The sequence below is a fragment of the Sceloporus undulatus genome, chromosome 4 (genome assembly GCF_019175285.1).
Source record: "Sceloporus undulatus isolate JIND9_A2432 ecotype Alabama chromosome 4, SceUnd_v1.1, whole genome shotgun sequence".
Taxonomy (NCBI): domain Eukaryota; kingdom Metazoa; phylum Chordata; class Lepidosauria; order Squamata; family Phrynosomatidae; genus Sceloporus; species Sceloporus undulatus.
In genome coordinates, this window is record NC_056525.1 from 141,345,078 (window position 1) to 141,363,614 (window position 18,537).

Here is an 18,537-nt window from a genome sequence, read left to right on the forward strand (position 1 = left end):
AAATGTATAGGAACCTGGTCTATAAATTTGATATTTAAAATATGAAAACAATTTATTCTTAAAATTTCACCTGGACAAATAAAAAGGCTTTCATCTGGTGCAGTGCAATACAATAGTAAAACAGTTTTGGAGCTAGGTGTCATGGGAGACAATTCCAAACTGACACAGCCAACAGAGAATTTCCTCTGTTTTGTAGATTAGGACACACTACTATAGAAAGCACCATAGAAATAAAGACAAAATGAAATTAGAGATGTTCATTCATACAATTGGGTTGCCATCTATTTAGGCTGTAAAGGTAAGTGCCAGCACCTTAAATGATACGTAGGGAATAGGTAGACAATGTAGCTCTTCCTGGATTAATGTAATATGGCTTCACCTAGGCAAGAGAATTCCAGTAGCTGAATTCTATACTAACTGGAGTGCCTGGCCCCTTTTAGAAGGACAACTTCCCATGAAACACATTGTAGAAATCCAGCCTATAGATTACTAAAGAATGGACTAGAGCTGTGAACATCCTAGAGTTTAGTGCAAACTATTCCAATCCAGGAAAGCCACAGGATGGGATGGTGGGCAAAATCTCATGGTCTAATTCTAGTCCCTAGCCTTAGCTTCACCATCTGTCTAAAGGTTCTGTTAAATATTAAAGGTTGCATTCTTATTTTTATGTGGGTCAAGTTACTGAGAAAGTAAAACCACATACATTACAGCTATGCTTCACAGCCTATGTTGATTACTTTTGTTCATCTCAATAATCAATTCCAGTTCCAACAGAGAAGACCTCAGGCATATGCTATTTCTTCTGACGTTATGGATGCTGGGGTGATCCAAAGGGTGAGAGTGTGAGCCGTACAGCCTCATTATCTCAACCACCAAAATTACCTCAGTGGCCCCCATGCTCCTCTGCGTCCCACTGCTCCCCTCTTTCATTTCTCCTGTCCCACCCTTGAGCGCTGTTTCTCCCTCATTATTCTCATCAGCCTCCCACTCACGTTTGTCTTCCAGTCCAAGATCTCCATTTTTTCCACACTTGAGAATTTCCCTTTCTGTTTCTGTTACAATTCATGACTACCATTGCAACAAACTCCTTTTTTTCTTTAATGTCTGAAGATTGTGTGGGTGTGGGAATGGAACTCAGAAAGAGGAAAGAGCCATGAACAGACTGAGAACACAAGAAAGTTTTGTGGATTTTGTTACTGTCAGACTCTTATTAAAGTCACCCATATGGTTACAGGGCCAAGCAGGCAAGATTTCTGTAGACAAGATGTGTGTTTTACTTAGTCTTCATAATACAGGTCGAGTCTCCCTTATCCAGAATCCCAAAACCTTAAATACTCCTAAATCTAAAATTGTCCACATGGATGGCTGAGATATGACACCTTTGCTTTCCTGATGGTTCAGTATAAACAAAATTATCTATGCCGTCCCTGGAAGTGCTGGATTGGGGACGGGGCAACTGCATGCTACACTCCCGACCTTGTGCAAAAAAGAACCCGCAAATGGCGGGTTCTTTTTCTGCTCCAAAAAGGGCAGCATAGGCAGCACAGCGTTATGACGCTCCTTTGGCATCATCATGGCATGCACTGTCTAAACGGACATGCGTCAAAATGGCACCATGGGGGCAGGGGCATGGCATTGAATGTGCAGATGCTATGCCATGACTCTGCCCACAGGCCAGCACAAAGTGCCGGTCTGTATCTCCCCTAGATTTCTTCACATGTTTTTATTCTCAGATTGAATGGAAGCAGATCTATATTTGGGGTAGTCATGTCCAGTTTAAGCAGTGATGTATTCAAATCTTGTACTCCAAGTCTCATGTCAAGTCCCAGGTCTCTTCTTTCAACTCTCAAGTCAAGTCTTGAGGTGGGGGTTGAGGACTGCGCAGTAGCCTGTCTCCACTGCACATCAAACGAGGCTTCCAAGGCTTTTGAAAAGCTTTAGATGTATCCTTCAGCCTCAAGCGTATTGCCTAACACATTTGCTCTTCCTGCCCAAGAAACATGCACCCTTGGTATGGGGGTAGATTTTGCCTGCTGCTCAAAGTGAATGACACCAGCAAGTCTACTGCTAAAATTATCAAGTCATGAGTCAGAGCATCATTTATTGCTGAGTCAAGTCCAAGTAGAGTCACTGAAGTGACCTGAGTCTGATTTGAGTCCAAGTCAGTCGATTCAAGTCTATATCACTGCCTATAAGTTTGGGGTGCCTCTTAATCACTGAACAGCATTTCCATACATGTTTTAGTACCAGGTATGAAGATACAAAAGATTTTGGAAGCTGGAAAAATCTAACAACAGTTTTTCACATATATATTCAACTATAACTGTATAACTATAAGTTGATTTTATGTATAAATGAGAACATCTTATGGCTAACAAGAAGGTAAATGACAAAGATAACATATGGGTAACAGGAACTTCCTGGTTCCTACATTTAGCCACTACAATATGCTGAAATATTGGGTTGCTAAAATTATTAGTTTATACAACACGTAAGTTATGGAAGCTCCTGGGATGTTGCAGTTTTTTCTAAGCACCTCAAATAATTATTTATATTGTTTAAGAATAAAACCCTTTAAAATGCTTACGATTTGTAAGGTGGTGTTTAGTGAACTGTCCCTTATAGATTCTACATGTTGAGTTATCTCCTTCACACACTCCACAAGCATCTTCCACAGCACTGGAGCCTAAGACATGATCACAGCCAACTACCTGCAAAATAAGATCCATCCATATGTGTCTAAATTTAGATAACTGTGCAAATTCAGCCCCCACATAATAAAAACAAAAATAAAAAACAAAACACCAATTTTGAATTATCTAGGCAGCATCATTGTGACCAAAAGAATGGAGAGGCACAGAGAAAAATAAGCACATTCATCTCTTGTTTGCTAACATATTGCTCAACATTTGAATTTTTTTATTTGTGTCATATCAAAACACAATTGTGCTCTGTTGTGCTCTGTTTGGATCCCCCACAATATCTGTGGCTCTCCACAAAGGCTCTACCTGGCTTTTTATGCCCCTGCAGGCCATCTTGGAGGAAAAGCAATAAAAAAAATAAGAATTAGATGTGGGCAGTTTTTAAAATCTATGTTGTTCTTATATGTCTTCAAGTCCACACACATTGACCAGGGGTCTTTTTTTTTTTTAAAGACAATTTAAAGCAGGGATGATCAATGTCTGCACTGTTTTTTGCTTCCACTAGGACCCCAACCCTGGTGCACCAAAGCTTCTTTTCTCTTGTTTTCTGTTCCTTTTAGCCCAGCTCCAACAGTTCCTATGCTCATTTTACTTCATAAATTAGAGACCTCCCACACACACTATGTCCACATACAGAACAAACATATAAAACAACAACACAGACAGCTTCCCTTGTATCATAAATAATGTGGCATAAATGAATGAAGGATCGCAGAGCCCTTTGATTGATTTATTGATGAGAACAATTCAAGCTATCAAGTCATAATCATTTGCAGACATGCTGAGAAGAGAATTAGTAGTTTTGGGGGACTCTATCATCAACACCAAAATAGCAAACTCTTTTCATGCTTCCTGTCTCCTTAAACAACGTCTAGTAGCATAAATGTATCTCATGATGTCACCATGCTAGGAGTTCCCCTACTGCCATTCCACGTGACTGGCTGCTGCTTGCTGGAGCATTCATAGCTTGGTTTTGTATTACAAGACATTACCCAGCTATAGAAAAAAGGAAACTGAGACTGCCAATCATGTTTTTTGCAGGAGCCAAACTGCTCCTGCAATGTCTGACATTTTACCCTTCTCCCTTGAGAAACATTAAGATATGCAGACAGATAATCATGTTATGCCATCACCATGAAATAAAGATGGTAGATGCAAATTAATGGGAAAACAAAGTACCTTATTTCATCATTACCTCACAAATCCCATCTATACAAACATTAGGGCTGTCTTCTGAACAGGGTGTTCCATCTTTCACTTTGTTTGACAGAGAAAAGAAGAAATCAAATCCTTCTGCAATACAGTAGAGTTTGCATAAGTCTTGGTCTAAAATGAAAAGAGAAAAAAGTACATGGTTTCATTTTCCCTCCAAAGTATTGTTGGGAATCTAGGGAATTTTGGCTCCTGCTTGTCTTGTTTTATTGGATACGTTTCAGTCTGTGCAGCCTGATGATATGGACAGGATCCTTGGAGAAGTGAGGGCTACCATATGCATACTGGATCCTTGCCCTTCCTGGCTCTGAATCACTTAATTTAGAATTAATTATTTCTTTATGCAAAAACATTGTAACTGTGAGTTGCCAGGCTGCATGGGATATTCTCTGACTCTGCCTGGAGGTGATCATGTGCTCAGTACATAGAACACTCACCATGAGCCCTCCATTACAAAGAATGGTGGAGGGAGAAAGAGGAATTAAAGGATCCTTATTACTGTAGTTTCCTTGGGGCTCTCTTCCTGTGCATGCAGGATAGATCACATCCATATTTTAACAGAAGTTTTGATCACATGCTGAAGTTCACCTTCCACTTGAGTGTAGGGTCTCCACTTGTAGTTCCATCCCCTGAATCGCTTGCTGTTGAATTCTGCACACTGGGCAGCTCTGAAGCCAATGCTGTTTTTGGGGCATTTCTGATGGTTGCAGAGTTTCAGCATCCGAGGGGAACCCTCACAGAACTTTCCTCCATGGGATGGCCTACAACATTAATTGAAGAACTATTTCAGACTAGGTGTTAACAAGTTTAACAACATGTATTTAAATGTTCTCCTATATTGCATAAGGTACACTTGGCATTCATAGCAAGATTTTGATCAAGTAAGAACTGCCACCATGGCTCTGACGTCTTTCTGATGCCCTTCCATAAACAGGTACAAAAGCCACTGAGTTTCTTGGGTGACATGAGAATTGAGCAGTGTTTCATACTCACCATACATTTACCTAACCATTTTCCACATGAGAAGACACCATCCAAAGTAGGGATGGGATGAGATGCCTTTCCTCTTATCATTAATCCATCTGCAGGTAGTTTAAAATTGTGAGGTGGGGGGAAGGCTCAGCTTTCCTCTGTTTTTTTAAATGTTTGTTAATTCTGTTGGTTTTGCTAGCAACAGCCATGGTGCAGAACTCTAACTGCCAACTTTCTTTCTTCCCAGAAGAACACTAGTGTGTGTGGATGTGCCATTGTGTTTTGTTAAACAGAGAGGCCAAGAGTCTATTTCCCTCCTAATATCTTGACAATTTTGTCAGTTGCCACAAAACATATAATAAGTTATTTATCAAAATGAGTCACAGAATGGTCTAAAACATGATTTGGCAGATTATATTCAAATTTCTGATTCAGAACCACAATATTACAGTTCTACTAGAAAATACAGAGCACTGGTGGTAGAAACAGTTGTAATAGGAGCAGTAGGAAGGTGTTAGCAATGGGCCATATCCAAGTCATTGCAATAAGGACTTATTGTGTACAATTGTGCTGATGATAATGTTTTACGAAATGCCTATATTTCAGGTGTAATTATGCATGAATACTGCAATAAACCACGAATCTGGGGCACTAAAATGTTACAATGTCATGCAAGAGGATTTAGGGTGTATACATTCCAAAGATGAATATATTTCATGACTTGGTGGTGGGTACATTATGGCTCTTAAAATATGCTTTGTTCTATTGAGAAGCCAACTGATAAGCTTAGGAAACTGCAATTATGTATATCACATTATAGCCTACGTTTATCCTGTACTGAGTAAACATCCTCCAACTACCAGGAAAATTATATTCCTGCTATTATTACAAAGCATATATTTGACACCATCAATAATTTGCACTGCTGAAAGCGGTCAAGTGACACTCAGGGGAAAAAACCTCTTCCAATCTAATATGGCAGTCAATTGGAGGATGTAGATAAGAGCTATAAACTACAACAGAAATACTATCTTTAATTAATTATTAATTAATATTTAATAACAATTTAAAATATAAAATTAGTTTAAAAACTAGGATAATTAAAGCAACACAGTAGTTCTCAAATGTTTATCAGAATAAGAGATTCCTTGATTGCTACATGGAGCAAACAATTATATCTTCTATAGGAAGATGCCAAAGATCAGACTTTGGGAAGGCTCCGTCATCTATGCTTGTGAAGGTGGTAGAATGAAAAGAAGGGCCTCTTCTAAAGATCTCACAGCCCAGGCAGGTTTATATATGGAGATAAGGTACAGTGGGCTATGCACCAAAACAAGACACCTTCTTCACTCCCTCCAGCCTATGTGGCCTGGCTACCAGCTTCACCATGTACTGATCAGCTGCAGGCATCATTTCCCTTTGGTGCTTTCACTCTGGCCTGGGCATCCAACCTTTTGTCTCCAGCCTCCACTTTCCTCTCCTTATCCCTTCCTCTGGTGCTATCTCCAAACTTCCTCTCCTCAAACTCCCCCCCCCCTGCATTCTTCCTCCAGTTCCTGTGTCTTCCATTACTGCTGGCCTTCCCACATCTTCTTTCCCTCTGCTTTTTATTTCTCCACTCAGCCATACCTTGCTATAAATGCTCCCCATGCCTCCCTTTTTTGCAGGCTCCTGGAGTGTGGCTGCAGCAGTAGCCATGTGGTGCATGCCATCCTCAACCATTGCTGGTGCTGCTGCCTCCCTTGGCCTGTAGCTGGCTTCCTCTACATTGTTTCAGCAACTCAGGTTGGTCCTAAACTACTGTGGGCTCCCCATTGCTCCCCTATGTTTGCAACATAAATTTGGTAAGCATGGACTTACGATTGTATACAGCTTTTTAGGTACCTGGAAAAAGAGATTGCCAGTCCAGACTTTGAGGTTTTCAGGCCAAAAAACTGAGACCTAGGGACACTGCATTAATTACCAACTATAGATGTACACAGCTTGTCAGTCAAACTTGAGTGGGGGTATATTTCCCTGTCTGGAAATAAGAGAAATCTCAGGCTGTTCCCAGACAAGATGAAATAAGGGAATCATTCCTTCTCATTTATTTTGGGAGATGGAATAAAGACCATTCAACTTACTTGTTTCTAGCTATCAGGTGGATGCAGAGCAGAGGATGGGGGTGAGTTCTGGTACCAAAGTGACTGAGAGTGAAAGGGAAAGCTAATTTAGGAGATTAGCACACTCATGCCTTTCCTCAATGGGATAAAGGCACATTTATTTTTACAACGGATTTGGTGATTGCATCCTGGATGCCAGCCAGGCTTATTTTGTGGCTTTTCAAGAATGGGATTTTCCTGTTCTTGAAAAGGCATAGGATAAACCCGTTGGGTATCTGGGTTGTAAATGGGATGAATTCACCTGTGCATGGGCGAATGTGATAAAACCCGTTTTAAAAATAAATGTTTTTTTATCCTGTCAGGGATAAGGCATATTAAAATAAAGTGCACTAATCTCCTGTGTCTATACAGGCTGAATAACACATCCTCCCCTGTCCTCATGATGATCAGTCCAGATAGCACAGGGCCCAATCCTTGGTTCTGGCGTGAACTGTCTGGACAACGTATGGTCAGCTCACCACCAGATTTGTGGAATATTACCCTTACAATAGACTTAAACACTTTCCTTACACTCTGGATCTTTCGAGAATGTCTGGAATGCTACAGAGTGACACTGGGAAGCTGTTACAACACATTTTGCTATGCTGCCTGCTGCCAGTGATGGTGGAATGAATCACTCCCTCTAAGGTCAAAACAAGGTGCCCAGCCATGTGATTGATGCTGGATGCCTCTTTTCCCCTTCAGAGGGATAGGCCCATGCCAGTAGTGGCACTGGTGGGTGGTGCAGTGGGATTCATGTGCAAACAGCCATTCTGCATTTCTCTGGACTGCCCAGGTAACAGGGGAAGTTGAAACAGCTTTAGGATCAGAACATTCTGGTCAGCTCCAGGAGTATTCTGGTCAGTGTTGCCAATTGCCTTCGAAGGAAATTCCCTGATTGGCTTCCTGGAATGCCCCCCAATTTCCCAGAATGTGGGTGGGACTTCTGGGTCAAGGGGCGAGACTTCTGGGTCGGGGGGGGGCACAAGGTACTATGGGAAGGCTAAAGGGGATGGGACTTCCATGATGGGAGGTTTTTGGGGGGCGGGAAAGTATTTTTGGCTGGGTTTTTGGGGCGGGAAGGTTGAATTTCCCTGAATTCTGTATTTTTCATAATCTTACTGGAAATTTAGCAATCCTGGAAATGACACGGAAAAAGTTTAAAATTCCGGAAATTGGCAACACTGATTCTGGTCCATGCAGACATGGCCCAGGTGAATACATAGACACTCTGGACTTTTTTTGCAAATTGCAGCAACCTATCAATTAAGCCTTTGTAACTTAACGTAGCAAGTTAGTGCTCTATGAACTGGATATTTGTGCATAGCCCTTTTCTCTTTCCTGAAGCTGAGCGCTGAGATCCAACAACTTCTCTGTTAACTGTAATCCAAATGGAATATAATATTCATTGCAAAAACTCTTAAAAAGCAAACAAACAGCATTTTAGATAAGGGCATATATATTTTATGTATGCAATAACAAGCATCTCTGATTAACCTAGCTGGCCAGTCAAGATTTGCGAGGATGTTTCTTCCTGCTTTGTAGCTGATTAGTACAAAGCGATGTCAGAAAATATTTTAAATCTATCTTAGTCAAAGTTTAGTTGATGAATAGCAAACTATATCACTGTGGTTCAGGGGCTAGAGTGGTGAATGCAAGGTGGGTGGGGGCAAAGGTTCAAATCCTTCTGTGTCACAAAGCTTCCTGGGTGACCTTGGCACAGCCATTGCTCCATACCTCACAGAATTGTTGCATAGACAAAAATGAGAGTCCATTATGTTCTCTTGAGCTCCCTTGACAAAGGGTGGAATAGAAAATATTTTTCTTAAAGAGACAACATTATACAGAAGTGGCCAAGTGATTGCTGATACATCAGATTTGTAGAGAACATCATCCCCTCAAACATCCAAAATATTATTTGCTTATGCTGATATCTGCTCTATGCCCTTTCTCCAAGGAGCACTGCACATCAGAATTCTATGTTTAATCAAAGTAAATCTCTATGAATTCAAAGAGGCCATCTCACAAATTAACAAAAGGATATGACCTTGAGTTTCCCATATTCAAATATAACATTCTGCTCTGTTCAGTGAATGTATGAAGAAGTTGGACCATTTGGTCCACATAACCCAATATTGTCTAATCCAGTGATGGCGAATGTTTTAGAGACTGAGTGTCCAAACTGCAACCCCAAACCCACTTATTTATTGCAAAGTGCCACGTCCCTGTGGCTTTCTAGTAACAAACTTTGGCGAACTCTGTCCTGGGGTGACAGCGTGTGTGCCCACACAGAGGGCTCTGAGTGCCACCACTGGCACTCATGCCATAGGTTCACCACCAATGGTCTAATCCAACTGGTAAAATTTCTCCATAGTCTCAAACAAATGTCTTTCTCAAACCTGTTAGTTGAGATCTTTGTAGCTAGAGATGTTGAGGACTGGAATTGGGACTTTATCAGTGCCCAACATGTGCTGCTTTAATTCTGTTACTTGGACAATTGTTTCACACATGCTCTCAAATGTGCGTGAAATCTAAGTTATGAATGACATCTAATGCCTATCATTTGGGATGTACTGTATTGTGCTTTAGTGCCCAAGCTAAGACATTACCCATAATAATATGGTTATTGCTATTTTTGTCAAAGCAGAGCTTATTCCTGAGTATTTAAACTTTACAAATGAAAATTTCAGTCACCTTGGATTAGTACAGTTTCGTTCTCGATGAGATATGCCTCCTCCACATGTTCTGGAACATGATGACCACTTGGACCACTCTGACCAATGCCCATGGATTGGCTTGGGTCCTTCATCACCATATTTCACACACTGGCCTCCACGACACCACTGCAACATACAATGCATTTATGCTTTAGAGATTTCATTTGTTCATTGTTTTACAATGTCACAATGATCATAGTTAGATAACAGATAATAGATAAAAGATCGAGCACTACAACACTGTAAAAGGGCATCAAAATATTTTACTTAATATTAGTCTTATGAAGATAGCCAAACAGGGTTGCTCTCATTATCAAGAAAATATGGTCTTAATTAGATTATCCATCCTGTATATATTTAATGGTTTCTGACTGTTTAAAACAATCTTTTAAAACAGTATTATCTTCTTTCTTTCTTTAAGATTCCTTATATTTGTATTTTACATCACCTTTTCACCAAAAGGTGGAGGATAAGATAAAGAAAAGTTAAAAATAAGATTTGATTTTTTTTAAAAAATAATATGAGCCATGAAGTCCCAAAAAATCCACACAAATTCAGAAAAGAAAATGGTTTTCCTCATTTTTGAAGGGTTTTTTTTTTTTAAGGGAAAGGTTGTGAAATGAAAGCATGTGAGAGGAAGGTGCTACTACTAGGAGGGCAGTGAGGAAAGGGACATGCAAAGAGCCCTTCCCAGAGCCCTGCATGCTCTAAAAATGAAGTCAGGATTAAGTCAGATTCATACATCCAACCTGGGGAGCAACAGTTAGACTCCCCCCTTGTGGATTACGCAAGGAATGGAAAAGAGAGGAAACAGGATAGGAAAGGCCACCCCAGTGAACCTGAAGTGTTCAGCTGAATGTTGGTTAGCATCATGATCTTAATTAAAGATTAAAGAGTGGGGGAAATCCTGCTCAAATGAAGAGGTTATGTGGGAGAGGTGACATTTCTTATGGGCAGAGAAGCACCTTCCTCTTTCGATTCTCCTGAGATGGGTTTATTTTCTTCTCCTCCCCTTTAATTACCACTAGTTAAATGTCACTGAGGAGATGAGCACTGTGGATCCCCTCCCCAGGCATTCCAAGGAATAAGTTTCCTCTTGTCCAATAACAACCCCCCATTATATGTTCCTTCAGTTCCTAAATTTGACTTAAAACTTCATTTGAGCACCTAGAGAGACAGATGTTACGGTTCGTAACCCATCAGATAAGTAGAGGAAGCTTGAGTAACACTATCCAAGCTGTAGAGAGATCTTGTAGCACCTTTGAGACTAACTGAAAGAAGGAAGTTGGCAGCAATGAGCTTTCTTAGACTTAAGTCTACTTTCTCAGATGCAGTTTGGTCATCCAAGTCAGGTAGATTATAAGAATCTGGTGCAACATTCTACACTAGCTGTGGTTTCCAGAAGCTTTTAGTGGCAGCCCCACCTAAAACACATTGCACTTATCTGCTCACAGTATTCAGTTATGTAACGTGCTGTATGAAGTGGTAGAATTGCTTTCTGACACAGCAACAGGTTCAGGTTAATCATCAAGGTTACAAAGAGCAAGAAATTACAAGTAATCCTGCATCTCTGATGAATGTATCTGTCAGAAATGTGCTTTCAAACAACTGTTTATCATATTAGGGAAGATGAGTGTCTCTTGTGGTGCTGGCAGGGTAGAACTTAGGGGCTGTGCAGACCGGCAGAAAAAGCCAAGTTGGGGGCGGAGTTGGGGCATGGCATCCATATGACACAAACCCCAGTTCTGCTCCAAGGCCAGTGTAAAGCCATGTGCTGCATCACGGTGCTCCTCTGATGCTGCATCCGCATGATACAGCACCGAAGGAGCGCCATAAAGCCATGGCGCCATGGCTATCGCACCCTTTGCAGGGTGCAAAAAGAAGCCATTCTTTGCAACTCCTTTTTGCAACCTGCAAAGGCCAGATTGGGGCTGCAGCATGTGGTTGCCGTGACTCCAATCTGGCTGTCAAAGGGGCGGCTGGAGGCTGCTCCTTAGGAGCTGTCTGCACAGCCCCTTAGTCTCTCACTCTTCAGTTTAAATGTTCATAGAATTTATTGAGCTGTATATAGTTTTCCCTCTCTTGTTTTGTCTCAAAAGGACCACATTTTCCATTTACATTTTGGAGTAAGTGAAGTCATACACATTATTATCTAAGCAGAGGGTAATACCATTAAATTCCAATATCTAAAATTACTGAACTACACCATGATAGGTCTAAAAATTAAAGTCACAAAACTCCCCCCTCCCCTGCCAGTATTTTTGCCTAAGGACTATGTTAAATGAGGCACATACAACTTTGACTGGATTGTTTGGATTGGCTTGTACCACTAGTACCCATCCCCACATCAATACTTTCTTTCATTCATATTTGTCCAGCAGCACCCATGAGAGCTATTATTGGTGGGAGCACACATTAGACCAAGGCTGTGGAAAGTGCAGCCCTCCATATATTACTGGACTGCAACTCCTTTTAGTATAGCCAGCATAGCCAGCAGCAAGGTATGGTAGAAGTTACTGTCCAATATTTGGAGGGCCAATGGCCATGCTTGATAAGGGATGCTCTGAGCTGTTCAGAAACAACTTCCCTAGGCTTTGCTAGGTACTGCTAATAGTGTCTGGGACCAACAAGAACCATGTAAACCACATTTTCCACAATTCCCCAGAACCTCAGACCATGGATGTTATCAGACAAGGGAAATTGGAAGTATAATCCAATGGCAATCCAAACGCAATCACACAGTTTAACGTTATTGCATGATAGACTACCACACACAATTTCAGGCAATGGGAAGTCAGTCCGAACGCAATCATGGGATTTCAAGTTATTGCATGAGAGGTGATCACATGCAATTTCAGGCAATGGCAAGCTATTTTGGGGCAATGGGAAGTCATTTTGAAAGCAATACAAATTCACGTGAATGCATTCTGGCCCCACTTTCTTTTCATTCGAAATTAAGAGAAATTCCTCCCGTGTGATAAACTCCTGTGGTATTAAATGCTCATAACAGCATTTGGGGCCTTACCTGATTCTAGTTTGAGAAAGAGAAAGACACAAGGAGGGCATCATTGCCATCATCATGACATTACTGGGGATGTGATGAGAAATGACCTCAAGTTTCAATCAAACTATTTTCTAACATTCAAGGAGTTATTTATTTACTTATTTTTAAAAAAGCATTTTCAAGATTTTTTTTTTTGTGGGGGGAGGTGAGACTGAATACACGTATGGCAAAAACACTGCAAACGTACAATGGAATTCATGTAATATGGGAGATAGAAACTGCATCATAGTGCTTCATGCATTCATTAAACTTACAGAAGAATCCTTATATATGCAAATATAAGAAACCACAACTATAAATACAAATGCTAAGTTGGTAAATACAATTCCTGCATGTATGTGTGTGGGTAAAGCATAAAAACCTACAGGATTAAAAATGTTCAGTTGTAAGAAATCAGGATGTTCAGTTGTAAGAATTTGGGATGTTCAGTTGTAAGAATTCCTTAGCTTTCTGAAGTCTTACTCCCACTAACTTACAACAAAAGCCATGAGATTTTTGGCATTTAGCAAAGTTTCCCTAGGTCAAAAGTTATATGCTTTCCTCTGAGACACCTGGACTGTGTGATAAACTGCTGTGTGTCCAAGGTCACATAGTTTTTCCAAGAGACAAAACAATCAAGATTGCATTGCATTTCTATCTCCCTCAGCCTTCAGTTGGGATGTTAGTACATTTCTCTGAACTGGACAGTTTTGCCCTTTGGGGGCCTCAAGAAGACCTTCTCTCCCTCACTCCCTGTCCCAAAAGTTTTTCTCATGGGTAAAGGTTGATTTTAAAAACATATTTTGTTGCAACAAGTAGAATGTAAAACAGCTCAGCAACTGGAAAGCCTAACTAGATATTCCAAGGAATGTATATATAGTGACATCTAATAAATGTGTGATTAAATGTGATACCAACACATCCAGGATTTCCCCATGACTCACTACTGCCACTTGCCCCATTGAGACCCTTGCCCTTGAAACTGTCTAGAATATATCTGGGTGGGGGGAACCCAGTAAAGAAGTTACCTAGGACACTACCCTCCATCCCTGTGACTGAAACTATGGAAACAGGACAGTGATTTTGGCTCACTGCTTCTACCACAGTTGGGAAGTAAGCCAGTCATTATGCTAAGTATAAAAGGGCTGGGTTTGGCAAACAATCTTTTCTTCAGAAACAAAAATATTGGTAGGCTTTGGTTTTTTATGCCAGAGCTACTCCACATTTTATAATATCTATCTTCAGCTTATGTTCAGAACTACATAAAAATAATATCTTTTTTTACAAGAACAAAACCTGTAACTCATCATTTGTCAAAATGAAAGAGGAAGAGGATGTAGATATTCGCATTTATTCAAGTTATTCCAGTTAATGTACTTCACATCTGACATCACATTTTTTTAAAAAAAAGGTCTTGTTGCCACTGTCTTCTCTCACTGATATATATAATTTATGATCTTTTTTTTTTTTTTAAAAAAGAAGCTTAGTCAGCAATGAACCCAAGGTCAAAAGGAAAATTAAAAAATCTTAGAAAAAGGTTGGATGTCTGCAGTATTTGAGAAAACAATTCCTCTCACATTACAATTTTAAAAAATGTAGAGGGCACCACAATGACCACTGTTTTTGTAAGTGCCTGAGGACTGACTGCCCTTGGATCATGGCTGTTCAGATCCTTTTATCCTGACATCTGTACATTTCTTTATTCAGTTTTCAGGCTCCTCATATATTGTGTGGAACACTGTGAATGCCACCATTCCTTCAGTTCTTCAGGCAGAGGAGTGCTTCGGAAGATACAGCTAGTGCAGAATGCAGCATCCAGAATTATGAGTCTGCGTGTACATTATCTGTTCTGGCCTGACTGCCGATATATTTCCAGAACAAAGTGAAAGCACTGGCTTAAACCTGTAAAAATGTATATAATGGCTCCAAAAATCTTGGAGGAATATATTTTACATGATGAACCTGCTTGCAACATAAAATTATCCTCCAAGTCCTTTGTTTGAGAACCTCTTCCAAGAGGGATATAGAGGATGGTGACAAGCAGTTATGGCACCATGGCTATAGAATACTCTTTCTAATGATGCCCACCTGGCTATAATATTATCCCCTTCTGAACCAGGCTAAGATAGCTCTCTTTTCCCAAGCACTAAATGGAATACAATTAGCTGATTTTTAAAAATTGCTGAGTGCTGTTCCATCATCTTTATTATTATTTGTTGTATTACATATGTATTTTTATTATTGTTTTTAACCTGCGTACATTTTAATACTATATGATACTCTGAGTATTTTTTTGAAAGAAATAGTCTTATTTTATTTATTTATTTATTTATTTATTATCATCACATTTTTCTTTTGAACTGGACCCACAATGGGAAAAATATGAATTCAAATAGGGTAAATGAATTAAAACATTTCAGTAAAAATGTTTAAATTTAAGTAAGCTACCATATTAATACATGAATACTTAAAACAATAGAAAATAATTTAAAACCATGATAAGTACAATAAAAATGCAGAAATCAGATCCTTTAAAGACATATTAAATTTACCTATTAAAATCTATTAAATCAAATTATTACTATTATTAATAATGTAATAATTCTGCGATGGATGTTATCTGCTCCAGCAACCTTATATGGTAAAGGAATATGTGAACCTTTACACCATGTTAGCAGGATGGATCTTCCTACTAAGGGACATAACCTTGTAATCTACCTCCACGTGTATGAAAGTGCTGCAGGAATAAACAGAAAAAGACCAGTGGAAGGGGTGGCTTGAATCTGTCCTTTTCGAAGCTGGATTAGGGGCATGGCACCTACCCCCCCCGCCCCCAGGCGCCTGGCCCCCCCCCCCCCCCAAAAAAAAGGAAGGGTAAATAGCCACCAAGGCTGGTAGCTGGCTTCACGATGCTCCAGCAGCGTGTGGCGTGTAAATACTGCACTATCGGAGCGTAATAAAGCCGCCCCAGTGTAAACCTCTGGGCGGCTTCTGGGAGAGTTGGGAGCATGCAGTATGTAAATGCCATGCTTGCAAGCCACCTGGAAGGCAGTGCAAAGGGGTGGTCTCTTTCACCCCAGGTCATTTTAAATTTTGATCTTCTCCTCTGGGGTATTAGCTGCTTCTCCTAATTTGGTGTCATCTGCAATTTTGATAAGTGTGCCCTGTATTCTTTCATCCAAGTCCTTGAAAAAAGATGTTGAATAGCACTGGGCCCAGGACAGAACCTTGTGGCACCTCACTGGTCAGTTCTCTCCAATAAGAAAAGGAGCCACCCTTTGGGTTCAGCCAGCCAACCAATTACAAAACCACCTAACAGTTGGATTTTCTAGCCCACATTTTCCTAGCTTGTTGCAAGAATATCATAGGGGAACCTTAACAAAGGCCTTACTGAAATCATGATATGCTATATCCACAACCTTTACTTCATATACCAAGCTGGCAATTTATACACACACACACACACACACACACACACACATATTAGTCTTTCATGACTTGTTCCTATACCTGATTTCCTAGTAACAGTATCCAGATAACTAACACCAAGGCTGCTATCCTACAATACTTAACCCAGGAATAAGTCTCACTAAATTCATTGTGGCTTAATCCACAGGTTCCAACAATGTCCAACATGATTCAACACAGGAATCATGCTGACTGTGTGATTCTGATTTTGGAAAATTGCTACTCGGAACATTTGATTACTTGTGCTGGGTCAGGACTGCTTAGTGCAAACTATTTTTTCTGAGAGTAAACAACCACATGCTTATTGGCAGCACACAAGTGGGGCACAAGAACAATAGACCCACCTGGCTCCTGTTAGGGTCACCATAAATTGGAAATGACTTGAAGGCATACCACCACAGCAAGCCCCTGGACCCAAGATACCAATCTATGCAGGAAAGCAGACTTCTGTGTATGTGTCAGAGCTGGTGAGCAGGTATCAAGTGCACCTATTGAATGATGATGTTCAAATGCATACTATTTGGATGCATGGTGAGATGCAGGTGTACTTTCTAAAATCCATGCCTTTAAAGGGAACACAGAGAACTACTATCTTCAAATGTGCATTTGAAAACTTGTGCAAATCTACTTGTGTGTGGAGCACTTTTATCAGATAAAGGCACTTGTGTTTAAAATGACAAACTTCAAAGGAACTACCAGAGGTAACTAATTAGATTTTCTGTTATCATTTTGGATTAATGTAAACCTTAACCCTTTATTCTTATGAAAATGATTTATGACAAAGTGTCACTTTAGAAACAGTAAATGGGAGAACATAGCACAGAAAGCAAATAGACTGTACATACAATCTTATTTATAGATGAAGTAATCTGTTTAAGATTAATTGTTCCTGTCTATTATTCTTGGACAGAAACATGGATACACCACTTCTCTTGGGACTGTCAGTCAGGATTACACTCCATTTAACCTAAAAGCACATGTTGGCTTTGATGTGAAGAGCTTAAATTGTGTCTGTCTGGATTCAGCTTGACATGCACCATGTTTATGATATCCTTAAAATCTAATCTGGAGACAAATAACTCAACAGTTTGGTTTGGAGGGAGGAGGGTGATATGATATTACTTCTGGGAATTTAGGTTATTTTCCCTCAAAATTAACATGAAAGAGATGTCACAAGGTTGGCTGAATTTATCTGCTTAGATTAGGAGTTTATTTGTGCCCCTTTTAAAACATCCTCTATGCTCACTACAGCCTACTAGGTTTGGAAAGGGGCAGGAAAAAAAACCCTGCATTTTCTCTGTGGATTCAGAGGAGCGAGACTAATGACAGCTGGTGGCTTCCATGTCAGTGACTCTGCTCCAACTTTTGGGTTGCACTTTAAAGCAACTATCTAAGGTGCTGAGTTCTATCTTACAAACAGATTAAGGGCCCATTCACACTACAAAAAAATCGGTTCTGAAACCGATTCAATCACATGAAGTTCCTACTCACCCCGAATCTCACACAAGCGAATCCGGGGCTTGCACACCCATTCCGTGTTAAATGGCCCCTAGCGCGGGTCTTTTGAAATCGGCGCAAATACCGTTTCTTTTTTAAAACCCCGGGTCCTGGGAATGAGAACTTTGGCCTCGATCACGATCGAGCAAATTGAGGGAGGGATTTAGGTCAGAGGGTGGGCAAAGGGCAAGGCATTTCCTCCCCTCATCGGAGGGGAGGGGGAGGAGGAAAGAGCCCTGGGAAGAAGGGAGCAAGGGAAGGCATTCTTTAGGAGCCTCTTTTCCCTGCATCCCCTGCCCAAAGCCCTCTGTCGCTGGGCATTCCTTCCCATGCAGGAGGAAAAAATCAGGTCACGAACGGAGCTCATGTCAGGCAACCCCCCCCCCCTTTCAAATTCTAACAATTTTTTTGAGCGAACATGCGCATTGTTTATATTCCAGAGGCAGATGGAGCCAGGCTTGCAGTTTATATCCTTGGATCTCCTTGCTTTTTGCAGAGGGGGAAGCTACAAATGTTGCAAACAATCAATGTTACATTTTTAACAATTTTTTTGAGCAAATATGCGCATTGTTTATATTCCAGAGGCAGATGGAGCCAGGCTTGCACTTGCTTTCTGCAGAGGGAGAAGCTACAAATGTTGCAAACAATCAATGTTACATTTTTAACAATTTTTTTGAGCAAATATGTGAATGATTTGTCTTCTTAAGCAGATACAGCAACGGAAGCAAAGGGAAAGCTAATGTTGCTTTTAAAAGCAAAAAAAAAAAAAAAAGCATGGCAATCCC

At 40.4% G+C, this 18,537-nt stretch overlaps 1 protein-coding gene across 5 annotated transcripts in view; it reads right to left on the reverse strand.

The window, feature by feature from the left end:
* The window catches only part of ADAMTS16 (ADAM metallopeptidase with thrombospondin type 1 motif 16), a 93,460-nt gene that overhangs the window by 35,828 nt on the left and 39,095 nt on the right, over nt 1-18,537 (reverse strand). For all 5 annotated transcript variants that reach the window (XR_006103558.1, XM_042463835.1, XM_042463837.1 and 2 more), the window contains 4 exons: nt 9,722-9,870; nt 4,503-4,675; nt 3,898-4,028; nt 2,588-2,711 (listed from right to left, as the gene is read on the reverse strand). Coding sequence is in view for 4 of the 5 variants with exons in the window: in XM_042463835.1 (XP_042319769.1) it covers nt 2,588-2,711; nt 3,898-4,028; nt 4,503-4,675; nt 9,722-9,870 (577 nt within the window). In the remaining variant the exon portion in view is untranslated. The remainder of the gene's footprint in view (nt 1-2,587; nt 2,712-3,897; nt 4,029-4,502; nt 4,676-9,721; nt 9,871-18,537) is intronic.